Source organism: Scleropages formosus, chromosome 25 (genome assembly GCF_900964775.1).
Source record: "Scleropages formosus chromosome 25, fSclFor1.1, whole genome shotgun sequence".
NCBI lineage: Eukaryota > Metazoa > Chordata > Actinopteri > Osteoglossiformes > Osteoglossidae > Scleropages > Scleropages formosus.
This window is the reverse complement of record NC_041830.1, coordinates 9,310,197-9,326,082: the sequence shown is the minus strand read 5'-3', so window position 1 is coordinate 9,326,082 and position 15,886 is coordinate 9,310,197. Positions and strand designations below refer to the sequence as shown.

Below are 15,886 nucleotides of genomic sequence, written 5' to 3'. Positions count from 1 at the left end.
TGAATCAGACAGATCTGAACTGAGCAAGTGTTGGCTATCAATGCCAGAATTATGGTAACTGTTGGTTCATCTTGGTAATTTGGGGGGGGGTGCAGTGGCATGGTGGGTTTGGCCAGGTCCCATTCTCCAGTGCTGGTGAGTCTGGGGTTCAAGTGTTGCTTGGGGTGCCTTGCGATGGACCGGCATCCCGTCCCGGGTGTATCCTCTCAAGCCCTTTGCCCTGGGTTGCCGGGTTAGGCTCCGGCTCCCCGCACCCCCCCTATGGGACAAGCGGCTTAGATGAGGTGTGATGGAAGGGGGAGAAACGGGTAGCGGTTGGCGCTACTGCCCAACTAAAGGTCACAGGTTCGAGTTCGACCTCTGGCTGTAGTTCCCGTGAGCAAGGTACTTAACCTGAATTGCTGTATAGGTAAGCGCGCGCTAAATGAATAAATGTAAGACGGAACAGTGAGGAGAAGTTCCAGGCGCTTCGCTGTGCGCGACTGTCATCGGGAAACAGCGACACCTTGCGGACACCGAGCGGCCTTTTCTCACAGGTGTGAGCGCCGCGTCGCCACAAGCGTTGCGATCACACGCGTAAGCGGAAGAAAATGAATCTCTTGTTCCCGGTTGCATTACAAGTGCAGGAGGCACAAACCTTTTTCCTTTACACCATGTAGACGCTCCTTTTATGTAATCTAACACCTACGATTGTTTTAATAGTAGGTCTTAATTTGTGATTCGGTTTCAATGTACTCATAGGGTGTGCGTAGTTGACAGGGACTTTGTTTTACTCCAGGAAAAACTGCAGTGCATAATATGTCGACGTCAAACCGCAGTATTGGCGTAATGGTTAATAACGCCTCTTCCAGAGTCCGGTTGAGTGTCATAAGGAGTATCGCAGTGGCTGAATTTTGTGTCGGTTATTAAAATGCCATAACTTGGTGTAACTTGCATTTTTATTTCATTAATACGAAGCAAGTGTATTAACTCGGGTGAACAGACTTACTGTGTTAATTGCTCATTTGGCTGACGAGTTTACGCCAAGCGACTGAGCTGAGGTACTTGTCGTAACGAGTTATCAATTTCGTACAGGTGAACTACTGTAAAATGAGGAGGGTAAGGGCACGACAGGAAGAAATGGGACTCGAACCTGGGTCCTTGGATGCAAGGGCGGCACCTGCTGCCCCGGTTAGCAGCCGCAAAGGTACGTGTCAGTAATAACAACGATGTGCTCGAACTTGTCGACGACTTGAGGGTCCGTAAGGACTTCGGTATTTCAGCACCTGGGCCAGCGGCAACGGTCCTTAATCTCGAAGGGTCTCGCGTTAACGAAACGATCCCACAATGCAACGCGGCCCACGAAGCGGTGAAGATCCCGGAAGGCTTTCCGTTAACCGGAAGCAGTTCCTGCTATACGTGTACAAAAGGGCTTTTTGCAAAATTCGTCAAACGGTCCTTTTATGGTTCATGTAAATATTTTTGCTCTGTGTTTCAGCAATAGTTCAACTTCCGAGCCTCTAGTATTAAATGAGCATGTACAGTTATAGCAGTGGTTTTTGGTGGCGGTAATTGTGCAGTTTCCCCCAAGGCTGAAAAGGATAAGTTTTGTGACCGATCCACTGATGGTTTATAATATCGGTACGAACATCCAGCAAGTAAACAGAGCAGAATAGTGGGAAGACGGTTGAAATGCGAGTGGAGGGGGAACTTGTGGGTTGTGCGCCACCTCACGTCAGAGAGTGGAATGACAAGGAATTTCTACGCATGTGGTCTCCTTACCTTATTCAGAAAGGAGACTAATTATTTCAATAATTAATCTGATGCTTTTCTCCAAAGCGACTTGGAATGTTGTAAGCTTGTAACTGCAGTCTCAATTTTATTTACCTGTGTATACAGGTGGTTATTTCCTTTAAAGTGGAGCAGTTTTAGGGTAAGTATCTTGCTCACCTGGGGTGCTGCAGGTGGCCATCGAACCTGGAGCCAAAAGCAGCAGCAGCAGCAGCTGTAAATACTACACTAGCAGCTGCGTGCCCCCCCCCAATTCTGTGATGCTTGGGCTCAGACGAGGATAAAATGTTGCACTCCTATTTCCAAGAAGGATTTTTTCTCTCTCCAATATTTGTGACACAATGAAATCGCATCTGTTTAGCAGGGGACCAGCAAAGAAACCTAACCAGTAATGGGCTTACCATACTGCATCAAATGCAATTGTACCACAGCAGTGTTCTGGATTAAAGTAATTGATGTTTAAAAATGTGTACTATTGAATTGTTAAAAGGTGATTGCAACTGTTATGGCACTTTGATTGCCAAAAATGACTAAATGCGCTTAAAGCTTGCCATGTGTTTATCTGGGTACCTGAACAGAGATGCAGCATAAGGACAGCTGGTGAGTAGTGCTGCTGCTGTCACCCACGGGATGTGGGTTTGATCCCTGCTCAGTGTGTGTGGAGTTTGGGTGTTCTCCCTGTCTGCATGGGTCTCCTCCCATAGTCCAAACATAGGCTGGTTAGGTTCACCCATAGTATGTGAGTGACAGTGTGTTTCACTGATGTAGGGTACATTGTAAGTAGCTTATCTAGCAGCCTGAGTCACCAGGTGAATAAGGTGTGTGGGTTGATAACCCTACATAGAGTTCATAGGGAGTAGCTTTGGACAAAGCCTGCTAAATGTAAAATGGGCAATTTTTTTTTAAAAAAAAAGCATGAGCCCAATAAATACAGGCAGGTCCCCGGTTACGAACGAGTTTTGCGTCCCGTTTGTTTCCGGGTTGGATTTGTACGTGAGTCAAAATGGTCAGGTATCCAATGTCAATTTGTCACATGGTTTAGTCCATTGTGTACCTTTCTATGCATGGAAACACTTTGAGAGGGTAAAACATAGTTAACTGTAATTTGTGCCAGAGGTCCATTGCTGCAGTTGGCGTTTGGGCTTTAGTTTGTCGCTACTGCAATAAAATTTAATTGTACATGCAGAGCTGAAAGTTGTGTCCTGTACGGTGTAGTGGGTGTGACTTGATCGATTATCACATTTTGGTTACCATGGTTGGAGTAGTTTCAATTAGGACTCAGGTGATGTGAATTAGCCTGGCTTAAATAGCAGCTGGTAAGTAACTTGCAGCATCTTGGTGCAAAGATGAACCTCCCATCACCATTGTATTGGGTGAGGGATGGCACGTCAAAGTTGTCTGCAGCAACCAAACGGCACAATGCCACCGGCAGTGATTCAGATGGTCCAGTAAGGTGGTCAAACCCTCGATCCTGCCTCAATTTCTCCAGGAGACTTGGTCAGTGTGCTGTGAGGAAGGCTGTCTTTGTACCTGCCTACATCATCTCCAACTGGCCCTAACCAAAAGCCTGGATCGCGGGGGTCAGATGATGCAGCCATGCTCATAGCCCTCGCCACCAACCTTTTCCCACATTCTCCTGCCTCGCTCAGAGGTGGAGGCAGAGCCCTTCACATCTCTCCGTGGTGGAATATTGTAGTCTCCCTCTGCATGTGCATGACCTGTCGTGGTTTTTGTGCCCCGCCGGCCACTTCCCGGATGAAACGGATGTGCGGTTGAGCCGTCTCCCGGAGCGCAGCGCTCCGTTGATTGTCCGGGGTTACTTCAGCCTGCATGTTGAACATGCGTTCAAGATGCTTTCTGTTGTGCCTGCAGTCCTTAGACCTCACTGTCCAAGTCCCATTCAGAAAACAAGCTATTGCTTTGACGTTATCTTCTCCTGTAACCACGGCCGGCCTGTTACTCTGCTGCGTGTCCGATTTGCTTCGCATCGTAAGATCTCACCATCGGTAATCCTCTCCTTTTTTTGTAGAGCAGGGGTGTCCAAACTTTTGTCACTGAGGGCCACATACAGGAAGAAAACATGAAGGGTTGGGTGATATACCTCTAGTGTTTTAATGTAAGCAAAAACAATGAAATGTAGGTAAAATATGCTTGCTTGGAGGAAAAACAGCCTACATCACAGCTTTCCAGTAATGAGTTCATTTATTTAGTTACAAGAAGGGTTGGTAGCTCATTCTCAAAACAGCAGCAGCCTCAGATTGCTTCTTATTCAGGATGGTGATTCCCCCTTCACAGCCCTGTACAAAGGGGGGGAAAAATAAGGGGAAAGTGGGATGGGTGTATTTCAAGCTTGTTATGCAAATAAGTTATTGGGCTTGCTAACACAACTAATGCTTTTTAGAAAGTTGGCAACTGTAACTGATTTAGTAATTAGGCCTTTTCTTGGATTACTCTTGTTCTGTGGAGAAGCTGCCTTGTTGAAGACAGTTGCTCTACTTAGGCTTAAAAGTACATTGCAGTTAAGTGCAAGTTTCATGTGTGGGCCGTAGTTTGGACACCCCTGTTCTGGAGCATCATGAACTTCTGCTGTCCCTTTAGTGGCACAAGTCTCAGATCTTTTAACGGACAATGCCGTTAATGGTATTACTATTTTCCAGAGGGGTACGGCCAGGTGAGACGTTACGTAACGACGGCGGCACATCCAAGACTCGCATGGACCCGGATGCCTACAAACAACTCTTGGCTACTTGTTGCTCCCGTCTCCTCAGGTAAGAAGCTTTTTCTGCAAGTAGTAAGTAAACCAGAGTTGTTGCCACCTTGTCTGTGTCCTCCATCAGTTTGTCAGCACTGACTTTGCTTTTGTTTTGTTTTTCCAGAGGTAGACAAGTTCTCAACATCACTGTGCCCTGTTTGTGCTGGATCTCCCTGCAAAGTCTGCCTTCAAATTCAAGCCACTTGATGTGAAATGTCAGCAGCCTGCTTACTTGATTCTGTCCAACTGTCAGTTGTATCTTCCTGCAACTCTTCAGCTGTTAAGATCAAGTCCTTTCTCCTTCCCATGTGCATTCAAAACAGCCGTCACTTAAGTGAGGATGTAGCTAGTTTTACTAAGTACAAGCCAGAATGGGTGTCCTGTGATCAACTATTGGTTCTGGGGGAGGGATTTCATGCCCTTAAGGTGTAGATGCAGTCTGCCACCTGATGGAGAGAGAAATTCTGGCAGTGCCTTAGCTTTACAGTTGGGCCCTGTCCTTGGTGCTCATCCTGTTTGTGCTGTGCTGCAGTTGAGAGGGTGAGCCCCTGAACTGTCGTCTTGGTCAGTTGGGGATCAAACAAATGGCACGGCTCCCTCTTAGCACCCTTTCAATCCACCATAGGTGCAGATACCCAGCTCTTTCCCCTCCTTAGCACCTAGAGAATATCTCTGCATGGAGGTGTGAGTGCCAGCACAGTGTAGCCACAAGCAACAGTAACACTCTGCATGGCCTTCCTATAGGCACCTTTGAGGTGTAAGATGGAATTGATCCCAGGTGGTGAACTACAACACTGTAGCCAGACCCCCTTCATCTACTTCTACTTACTTGGGGGTTCTTGGTTCTGTCATGGTAGAGCAACCTTGCTGTTTCAGAACTCACTGTTTCATGGAGTTGGCTAAACTATTTCAAAAAGGGGGCAGGGGGGGTTGTTGCTTGACATTGTCTCCATTGTATTTTCCAAACTGATCAACATGACAATGCTATAGTCAAGTTAGCTTTGACAGGGCTGCATAACTGATATTTACAATACACTGCAGGAACAGACAAGTACACAATCTACATATGAAAAGACACCATCCATCTGCTTTCCAGTTTTCTCAACATAACATTTGAAGTCAGGATGAGCTGCACCATTATGCCAGGCTGCTCTGCTTTTGGTCTCTAATTCCCTCACATTTACAACTGTATGTAGTGCACAAAAATAAACTCTACAAAGAAATAACATAGCAGCATTTTTAAACAAGCCTCCGATATACTGATAAAGGCTTTGGGAGTCCAGATGCCTCAGTACATGACATTGTCCTCTAGATGGTGGTATACGGGATGCATAGGTCTGAGACGAGCACTGGACCAAGGTGGGCTTTCTCCACAGCACTGCTTAAAAAGCGCAGTCGAGCGGCAGCGCCATGTCGCCTTAATACGGTCGCCAAGACGACGACAGATCTACTCTTCCGCTGTCCTTGCACATCGTCCTCTCCCTGCAGGACCCGTGAGCCTTGGGTCTGCACACATTACTAGTCATCGTTGCTGGCCCGTCCACTCAAACTGGCGCTTGCGCAAAGAGGTGGCACCTGCTGGGCGGGGCTCTCAGCTGGAGGCGGTGGCAATGGCCTTTTTCAGCTGCTGGCTCCGGATCTCCCGCGTGCGGGACTCGAGGAGCAGGTCGTAGCAGCAGTTACACACCAGAACGGGGTCGTACAGCTGTTGGTCAGGGATGGGCAGCTTCAGGTGACAGCAGTCCTTGCAGAACACATTGCCGCAGTTTCTGAGAGCAACAACAGAGGAAACGTCTGCCTGATGATGCGGTTTTATGACATGAGACAAAGTACCAGTGCGGTATGGTCAAAACAAACAGTCGCTTCAGTTACTGGAACTTTGACAACTTACCTGCAGTGATGGCGTCGCTTGGCAATCCAGAACTCGCAGTCGCAGTTGAAGCAGTGGGAGGCCATGTGGTCTGGGACCCATCGCGTTACCTGCCGACGTAGGCGAGAGAGAGCAACGTCAGGGCGGCGAAGGAACGTGGACACGGGGAGGGCGGAAAGGCACAGCAAGGGCAGGCAGGAAGGCAGTGTAGCGGCAAGACGGCACATAAACCTGGAGCAGGCAACGTGGGACGCTGACCTCTGTGTCCTTCCGCTCCACCCGGTCCCAGCTGCAATCCGAGAAGCGGTCCTCGCTGTGCTCCGACACGGAGTCCTCGCCACCACCGCCGGCGCTGTCGTCCGACTCCCGGAGGCACGTCTGCGGAAAGCAAGGGTGGGTGGACGAGAAGGAACGGCGCGTCGGGGCCCCGCGGTATGGCACTTGTTACCTTTCACTTACGTACGTAATCCAAATTTCGACACAGAGCGTTTGAAAATTCTCGCCAACTGGACCGACGTGCCATTTTTGCTGTAGTATTTCTCAAACGCAGCTATCATCTACCTATTCTTCATTTTAAAAGGTCTTTTAAAGCACCCCTAGTACCATTCTTTTATCAACATGCCACAGGCACTAATAATTACAACGTGTATAATCTTCTTATTTGCTCGGCGGGTACCGGGATTTCTCTCTATCCTCTGTTTCATGAACCTCGGTGTGCAGCACGTGGTAGAGAACAAACTAGGTTTACTTCAGTCTTTCTTACACAGCCGTGTCTCTCTTTCTCTTAATGTAAATATATTATTTTATCACAGCTTCATAGACATGATACGCGTGCATTTTGCTGAGCCGACACCACTATAAGCGCAGCAGCAGCTCATCGCAATTATTCAAGACAATTAGCATACTGACAAACAAACTAATACCGCCATTCTGCGCTTTGTCTTAACAAGAGGAGTGCAGAAAAACCGAAAGCGGGGCTCTGTTTCTTTATCGTTAGCGCCCTCTTGTCACTGGCCATAACATCTGACATTGCAATGCACCGCCTGTGATGCATTACCGACTGAGAAACAGCCTTTATCCTTAGTCGGTAGGCCATACGCTGGTGCCTCAAGGCCTTAGGCCTTTCGGTTCCCTAAATGCCGATGGGGTAATCGGTAGGGTACGCGGGCTTCCGTCCGAATCCATCTTTGGCTACCGTCAATCATTTTTACCGCTTAAATGAGTAACTTCGTATATTTCTAACCGCGGTGACTCGTCCCAATCTTCCACAATGCACAAGTTATTTCACGAGTGTGCACATTTACCTTTGGTTCCTTCAACACTGAACCCTCAGGACCACTAAGTTCTGGGATGGGAGGCGGGGGAAACTTACTATGTCGTCCTCGTAGTCCACGTCAGGCTCCGAGGGCGGCGTGCAGAACTGCTTGCTCTCGAGCCTCATCTGCAGCTGCCGCACTTGCCTGCGCAGCACCTCCACCTCCTGCTTGTAGCCAGCCTCGATCTGTCGCAGCCGCTGCTGCACCGCGTCCGTCGGCACCGGCAGACCGTCGTCATCCAGGTAGGCGGGGGCCGGGGGCGGTGGCGATGGGGCGGTCAGCAGCTGACGGGGGGAGCACGGCACCGAGCTCTTGGCGGCCGAGAGCCAGCCGGAGTGGACCGGACTGCCGGCAGGACGGGCCACCTCTCGGCGGAAGTTGTGGCAGCTGCCGCCCGGAGCTACGCCCTGAGCCCGCAGCACCTTACCCGGTAGCCTCCGGGTCGGGCAGCCGGGCTGCGGAATGGCGGTGGCGGCACTGCCGCCGCAGGCAGACCTCACCAGACCCTGCACGCTGTCCCAGTGGGAGTCGAGCAGCGTGAACTCGCTCAGCTGGCTTTGCGAGATGAGGCGTCGCGCCGCCCCGCAGCACTCAGGCTGCAGCCTGTTCGGCGCGGCAAGCTCCCCTCTTTGCCGTTCTTCCTCGGCATCCGGCGTCTCCCCGGAGGGGTTTTGTACGCAGTCGTCCCTCGGGGGGGTGGGACGAGGCTCGGCGGGGGTTGCGAGCGCCAGCTCCGTAGCGTGGCCTTCGGGCTTCCCGTCGCACGCGTCCGGGTACAGAGTCGGGTCAGGAGTCCGAGCCCCAGGGTCAGCCCCCAGGGGTAATCGCGGGAGGATGGGATCATCCTCTGAGCGCGGTGCCCGGCCGGGGACGCGCGCGGGCTGCGCGGGGCGGCGAGGCCCGACCCGTCCCGTAGCGGAATGCGCCGAGGCCAGAGGCTGCGCCGTCAGGCAGGGCTCCTCCGACACGGCCCCGTCGCTCGGTCCCTCCGTCGCGGGGAGGCGGGTGACGGGGATGTCGAAGACGGGCTCCCCCCTCGAATCCCCACCGGCTGCCGTCAAGTCTCTGGTCTTTGCGTCGGGGACGTCTCCCGACGACACCCCCGCCGTGCACTTGGGTTCCGCTGGCAGACGGCCCTCTTGGCAGTGCTTGTTCAGATTGGGGTCGCTAGAGGTGCGAGTTAAAGGCGCTCCGCCGTCGCAGGCCGACACCAGGTTGTCCATGGAGCGAGTCTTGGGCAGCCTGCGATCGAAAGTCACCGAAGTGAGGCTTCTCTTTTTTTCGCCAACGATTTCTATTTACTGCCGCAACGGGGCACTTTATCATGAAAACAAACATCTGGCATTACTGCTCGTTTCGATCAAAGCTACAAATCTCCGTCGCTACTTCCCGTCTATCCTAACTTAAAACGTGCATTTCTTTATCTTTTTCTGTCACAAACCACTTTTCTCTCCGTACGAGGCTGGCGCTGTGCGCGCTCGACGTGACTGACCTATCCAGTGAGCGGGCAGAGAGCTCCTCCCCTTGGCTCGAGGGTGACAGGTAAAGCTCCACCGCGTCCTCAGCGGCCGTGCAGGGGGAAGAAGTGGGCAAGTACACGGCTGTCCACAGGTGCAAGGCGCGGGTGTGGCACACTGGCTGGAGCACCTGAAACAAGAGCCCGGTCAGTTAGCGGTCACCTGTTTGCACGCGCGCCCGTTCCTGAGGCCTTAGTGCCGTTCTTTTCCTCCAAACGCAAACGGGTACCTTCCGTCGCACGTCGGAATCGTCGCGTACTTGCATCGTCATCTTTTCTCGTGCAGTCGCACGTGGGACAAGGAAATATGTCAGACCCTCCCCTTTACAAACATCCGAGTTACAAATGTCAAACGACAAGATTTTTCCTTTTCAATTTGTCTGTTTTAAGAAACGCATTGGTTCTCGACCAAATGCCACCTGTGTTCCTACAACCGATTGTTTCACCAGCAGCGAAGGGCACCCAAACGCTACGGCGCGGCGTTTATGGGTCACGTCTGCTCTTTTTCCAGTGCCGCGATTAATAACGTAACTAAAGCGTTGCGGATGTTTACGGACTAAATGGTCAACAAGCGGCAGCGGCGAAGAACAACTTTACACAGTCTGCCCAACAAATAAAAGTAGTTATGTTTTTATCGACCGTATAGATTATAAAGCAAACTGAACATGGCCATATCACGCTGATCAACGTTGCGCATTTTCTTTCAACTTCTTCAAAGACAATTAAACGATGCGTACTGTGCTTCGCGCCCTGTGTTCCAGGACACGTTCCGGAAAACTGCAAGCGTGCGCGGGATGAGTGGTTCGTGACGACGAAATAAACGAGTCCGCACAATTTTAGCTCGTCACTCACGGAAACTTTCCCGAGGGCCATCGCTCATACGAAGCGTTCGCCCTGTGAATTCACGAGTGATCCGAACCATGCTCGTAAACTGAGGAGCCCGCGTAAGTCGGCGGAGACGGCGGTCGGCGGTGCTTACCGTATCGTGGCTGGGGATGTAGAGGAAGTTCTGAAAGTTTTTGTTGCCCGTGCGCAGCAGGGACCACACGGAACAGGTACGCTTGTAGATGTTGCGGGCCTCCCTCTCGCGGTTGTTGTTGCACAGGAAAGTACCATACAGGCACGAGTAGGTATGCTGCACCAGTTTCACCTGTGGCCGGCGTCGCAAACATATAGACGGTAAGACCATCCGTGCGTTACACACGAGTCGGTAAAGAAGCCGTTTCCATAATGGAGAGTCGGTACCCGTGACTACAGAGGTTTGAGCCGTCTAAACATCTTTTGCATCTCATCATGGTTATATTTTTCTTTCATCAAATGTCCGTTCAAAAACAAGCCTCAAACTCAAAAACGGCTTGAACCTCCTTGAGTGACTACACTAACAGACTGACACAACCTTATAATTTTGACCCAAAAAAAAAAAAAAAAAGTCACGTAATATAATAAAGCATCGTTACGAGCAAAGCGCCATTATTTATCTAGGAAATGGCAACACCTTTATTTTACAATTAATTTCACTGCTTTACGTATTCATTTCAACGCTGACCAGAAAGGCCTCGTTGAATTCAAAGAGGCAGGGGAACTGCTTGAGCAGCTGGTGCACGCAGTCCAGCCACTGCACGAAGACCGGACACTGCTCGCTGACATCGTCCGTGTTCTCCTGGTGCCCGCAGCGGTCCCCAAATTTATGCCCAAAGTCCAGCCATTCCGTCTCCACCAGCACCTGGAAGCCCTGCGGGAGAACGTTTATACATGCTATTTTAAAATCTTCACATTTCAGATTATCCATAGAGGGCTCGGTGACCTTCCCGGGGTACGTGGGAAGTTCGCCGGGTCCGCTATCCCGGCAGGTAGTCGTCGACCGACAGCGTGCGCGACTCGCCAACGCCCGGACTTGCGACGGCTGTCCCGTCAACATAATGTTATTTCTCACCCTCGATGTTTGTTTGGTCGTAATGCCTAAGGGCGACCGCTTTACCTGCCGCGCGATAACGCCGGCCGGCCGCGCCGCCTACAGACCGTCGCGATAAGTGCGTATCGGTGACTGCCTTTTATTTACCAAAAATGTACTAAACTTCTGACTCCGATAAACTTTGCCTACCAAGCAGGGTCTTATGGTGGCGCACAAAGAAAAGGTGAAAGGAAACAATGACAAATCATGAAAATGGAAATAGTGTAGCGTCACAACACAATGCTGTTACAAGAAATAACAAGTACCTCGAATGGTTTCGCTACCGACATCCCGAGTGACGCTTCACATTTATGAGGAGTGCTACAGCGAGGCTCTACCTCCAGAGTTCTGTAATAGGGGTCCAGTAGGATCTTGGCCAGAGCTACAATCTGGGGTGTACGGTCCCAGCCGTCGGAGCAGTGCACCAGGACCGGTCGCCCCTCCCTTTCCACGGCAGAGCACACGACGGTGGCGGCCTTCAGCATGACGGACAAGTGCTGAAGCCAGCGGGTGCTTTCCAGCGCAGACAGCCAGCTGGGGGGAACCGGGAAGCGTTAGGCACCGCCGGGATTGCCGGCACAGCGATTCACATAAGGACACTTCCATAACAGCTTAGACATTAGGGAAATATTTCAAATGCAAGCAAATAACTGAAAATACCACAGTCTATGGCATGTCACTGATGCTGCCTGGAGTTTCGCAACAACACTACATAATTTCTCCAAACCTTACAAAGGTAAAGCGATCCCAAAACCCTTTCCACAAAGAATTCTCCTAACTTCAAGATGTAAGTAGTCATTCTGTTAATTTGACCAGTTAAAAAAAAAAAAAACCTAAAATTACTTCCACAGCAATCGGGACGCGGTAAGGCAGTTTCCGTTCATTAATTGTACAACGCTGCGTGGTTGTCCGCCTCCGCTTGTTGATAGCTGTTCTGTAACATACGCCGACGCTCGCTAACAAAACGTACGCAGAAATCGATGAAAATAACGAGTTGCCGCGACGGTCCGACCGGGGGCAACGCTTACAGATAACAGACTTAACGCAGAGCAAGTCAAACTGCAAAAAACGCCACATGGTGGCACTGGTCTCACGCAGCTCAGGAGGCAAGCAAAATCCAAATTTGGTTCTCGTTAATATGAAGAAATGCCTCGTAAGCTCAAGTAAGGCTGCTAAATCAAACTCCGCATCGAGTCCAATTCTCTTAACCTGAATGGCTGTGACTGGGGAGATGACTATGAATGTAGACCACACCATAAGAACCCTAACTTGTCAGCTGATATATTCATTCTCATTGGTGGTGTAGTCTCTCATCTGTCAGAGCAAGGTTAAGGCTGGGTGGGTGCACTTACTTGGCAGGGTCTGGGATTTGGCTGCAGACGGCACGCAGCGACTGGAAGCTGTTCCTGATGGCGTGGATGTTGGCCATGCCCATGAATGCCACTTCGCAGTTGGGGTAATACTCTGTACAGAGATACAAGCGCATGGGCTCAGCTCTCGGACGAGGAGAACAAGCCCCGATGGGTTTAACCCGGGCCTCGACGTTAAGGGCCGCCTGACTGCCCAGCTTAAATTTCTCTAGCGGGCAAAATAGTTCCTACAAAGAATTAAGATAAAACGCTGAAATTTGCGGCAAAATGACAAGCGTCATCGTAAACAAATCGCGTGACATCGCTAACCGAGTCACGTTTTCGTTTCTACATTGACTTCAAGTAAAACGGCCCCAACGTCCTTCTCTTTTGGGCGACTCCACAAGTCTTTTTTGGAGTCTTTTCAAGCGATACGCCGATCGCTTGGCTTTGGATTTCAATTTAAAAGGATATTTTACACTCATTTACTTATTTTTATCTTTCAGATATGTCCCAAAAATGGACAGTTGTAAAATGTACAAGGTATTTGTTCTATAGACAGTCAATCGTCACAAGAAACAAAGAAACAAAAAAAAGTGCCCTGAATCATAAAGGACTTCGATGTCTTCATACAAAAAAGTACAATACATTTTGTTACTACATTTCAATTAACGGCAGGGAACGAAACCGGATACGTGGCGGCCGCTAACCACGTGCGTTTGTAACTAACTCGGCAAAGTTAACCACGGCGCCAGAACATACGGCGAAAGTCCGTGGGGGGCACGGGCCTGGAACCTGCCCGACACGTGCGGAGCGGAGTCGCCCCTCACCTTCGCACTCGCAGCCGCCGCCCTTGGCCCGGTTAGCCACGGCGGCAGTGTAGGAGCGCGCGTCCAGGATCAGGAGTTTCTGCGGCGTTGCGCTGGCGTCGGGACCGGGGCAGGCCGTCAGAGATGAATCTGGTGGGGCGGAGGGCGCGAGGGAATGGGAAGACAGGCTAATATTACCAGCGTGATCGACAGCTTGACCGTAGGAGGCAGAAATCAATAATGCGGGCCGATGACCATTGCCGCAGTGCACCCGGACGGTGCGCCGTGGCCCGTGCCTCATCCGTCAACGTAGGCAAGGACCGCGGCACCCGGGGAGCGCCGCTACGGCACTGCTTTCACCCACGCGGTCGCTGCCCGCTTTATGTCTGGGTTAGGGGCCGAAGCGCTCCCGGTAACCGCGCAACCGAATGAAACGCTCGGTCCCGTAAGGTGCTATGCTACGTTTCACTTAAACAGTTTGAAAAAGGCAATATATATAGCTATTTTAGTATAAATGTACCAAAACCTCTTATAATATACAACATCCATCTATATATTTATTTTATTATCAATTTCACTGCACAAGAGTGCTTTAGGTCTTTTTTGCACATTATTGTTGCGACGTTCGTACGTTACTAAGACACGCGTAAGCCGCGCCGTCTTGGCAAGGCGAATATTATTCGTAGGTGTCGGAGGTTTGGTTGTAGATACAAGATTTAACAGTTACAACTGCATTACAATTATTAGGAGTGCAGTATTTCAACTAAGCATTACTAAAAATTAAAAATCGCCAAGGTTGTACAAATGTGCCGTCATTCACCGAGCAATGACTATCGCTGGGCAACGTTCTCTTATGTCGACCTCATGATCTAGCGCTTCGTGCAAAGATTGACAAGAGACAAATTTCATGATTATTAACCTAAATGCTAAAAAAAAAAAAAAAAAAAAAAAAGCATACTACTAGGTTCTAGAATTCTAGTTTGACCCAAATTTGATTCTGCATTCAGTTTCTGCACCCTCAGCGTCATCACAGAAGTGTTTGGAAACACAAGTGCTCCGTCTACCTCGCCATGGCTATGTTTCCGCTCATTTATCAGTCACGTGGAGATGGTGGTGGGACCGCCACCCCCACCGCGCACTGCATTCTTGCCATCTAACAAGCAAATAAAGTGTCCCAGGGAAAAAAAAAGGAAAAAAAAAAAAAAACCTCTCAGGCGTAGACGGCCTTTTGTTCGCAAGCATCCGGTCTTTTTGCAAAGTCCTAATTTCCCCTGCACTCTAGTGCATGGAAAGGCACGCAGTACGTGAATGAAAATGGCCTGTCCCCAATGGAGTTATTTTTAGATGTCTTCACCACTTCAACATGCTTTTTTTTTCAAGTTTAATTGGGATGTCTCGTTCACAGGAACAAAATATGCACAACTATTCTATTCCGTAGAAACAACGTCTTCGATAACGCACGGCTATAATTTGCGAAAAGCCCGAGATCCACGGAAGCAATACAGTAGTATAGTTATTTGTCCACGTTTCCATTTTCGCCTCTTTCTTGATAAGGAATCGTTACCGCAAAGAGCCGGGCTTCTACGGTTTAACAAAGTTCTTCAATCTCGATTCTTCCTCGGCGCTTTCCGGGTTTTCAAGCTGTCCTTCGCTTTATCCAACGCCTCCCCGTACAGTTCTGCGCGTTCTCTTTCACCTGGCATTGCTTTTATCTAAGACTTGTGATGCCGCGTGCACTCCGCTTAAAAGTAAAAACTGCTACGTTACACTTACATTTATTTAGCAGACGCTCTTCTCCGAAGCCAGTTCCGATGGATACCGGCGTTATCGGCCCACGCGCCTTATTCGCCGAGGTGACCACTTGCGCTGCTAGATACGCTACTTACAAAGGGCCACTCATCCACGATGGCGTTTCGCTTCAACATTTTTGCCCGGCTACTCGCTTCCTGTCCCGCCCTTGCCGGCCGAGGCTCACCGAAGTCGCCGTCGGAGTTGTCGCCTCCCTCGCTGCGAGGCCGGGAGGTAGAGCCCCCTGCGGCGCGAGACCCGGGGTTCAGCGCGCAGGCCTTGGCGATGGATGTGACCAGGTACTCGTCCTCCGTGTTCCTCCAGCCCCACCAACTGATCTCGGGCTGGCTCCCGCGCGCGATCACCATCCCGTTCCGCTGGTGCCTGCCGTGACGGTAGATTGTTAACCGGAGGTGGAGCCGCAAACCAGACGTGTTCAACAACAGGCCACGCGCTGGGCGACCGTTAACCGAAGATGTAATATTATTATTGCGTCCGTTGCTTTATTTGCAACTCATATGAATCTTCACTTTCCTAAACCCATTGATTCAATTTATATCTTTAAATGTGAATTACGATCATATTCACAGATAAACATTTCCATTCGCGTGAGGCCAATTTTAGCACATTTTCAGTCAGCGACCCATTTTGAATTGGCACCCTAGTCATCTTAGTCGGTCTCTTTAGGTATGTTTACGATTCAGTTTCAACGGAATGCGAATAATCTCATTTCTAACATATTTCATTCTCTTCCCCATACATACA

The 15,886-nt window shown here is 50.1% G+C and overlaps 1 protein-coding gene across 10 annotated transcripts in view; it reads right to left on the bottom strand.

Annotated features, from left to right (window-relative positions):
• Positions 1-4,531: 4,531 nt before the first annotated feature.
• The window catches only part of mtmr4 (myotubularin related protein 4), a 61,246-nt gene continuing 49,891 nt past the window's right edge, over positions 4,532-15,886 (bottom strand). For 7 of the 10 annotated variants that reach the window (XM_029249081.1, XM_029249083.1, XM_029249085.1 and 4 more), the window contains 11 exons: positions 15,309-15,505; positions 13,355-13,483; positions 12,528-12,639; positions 11,514-11,709; positions 10,771-10,956; positions 10,204-10,374; positions 9,201-9,355; positions 7,765-8,950; positions 6,624-6,770; positions 6,414-6,502; positions 4,532-6,291 (listed from right to left, as the gene is read on the bottom strand). In XM_029249081.1, the coding sequence (XP_029104914.1) occupies positions 6,114-6,291; positions 6,414-6,502; positions 6,624-6,770; positions 7,765-8,950; positions 9,201-9,355; positions 10,204-10,374; positions 10,771-10,956; positions 11,514-11,709; positions 12,528-12,639; positions 13,355-13,483; positions 15,309-15,505 (2,746 nt within the window). In that variant the 3' untranslated portion in view covers positions 4,532-6,113. The remainder of the gene's footprint in view (positions 6,292-6,413; positions 6,503-6,623; positions 6,771-7,764; positions 8,951-9,200; positions 9,356-10,203; positions 10,375-10,770; positions 10,957-11,513; positions 11,710-12,527; positions 12,640-13,354; positions 13,484-15,308; positions 15,506-15,886) is intronic. The other 3 variants (XM_029249078.1, XM_029249087.1, XM_029249077.1) reach the window with 2 other exon arrangements.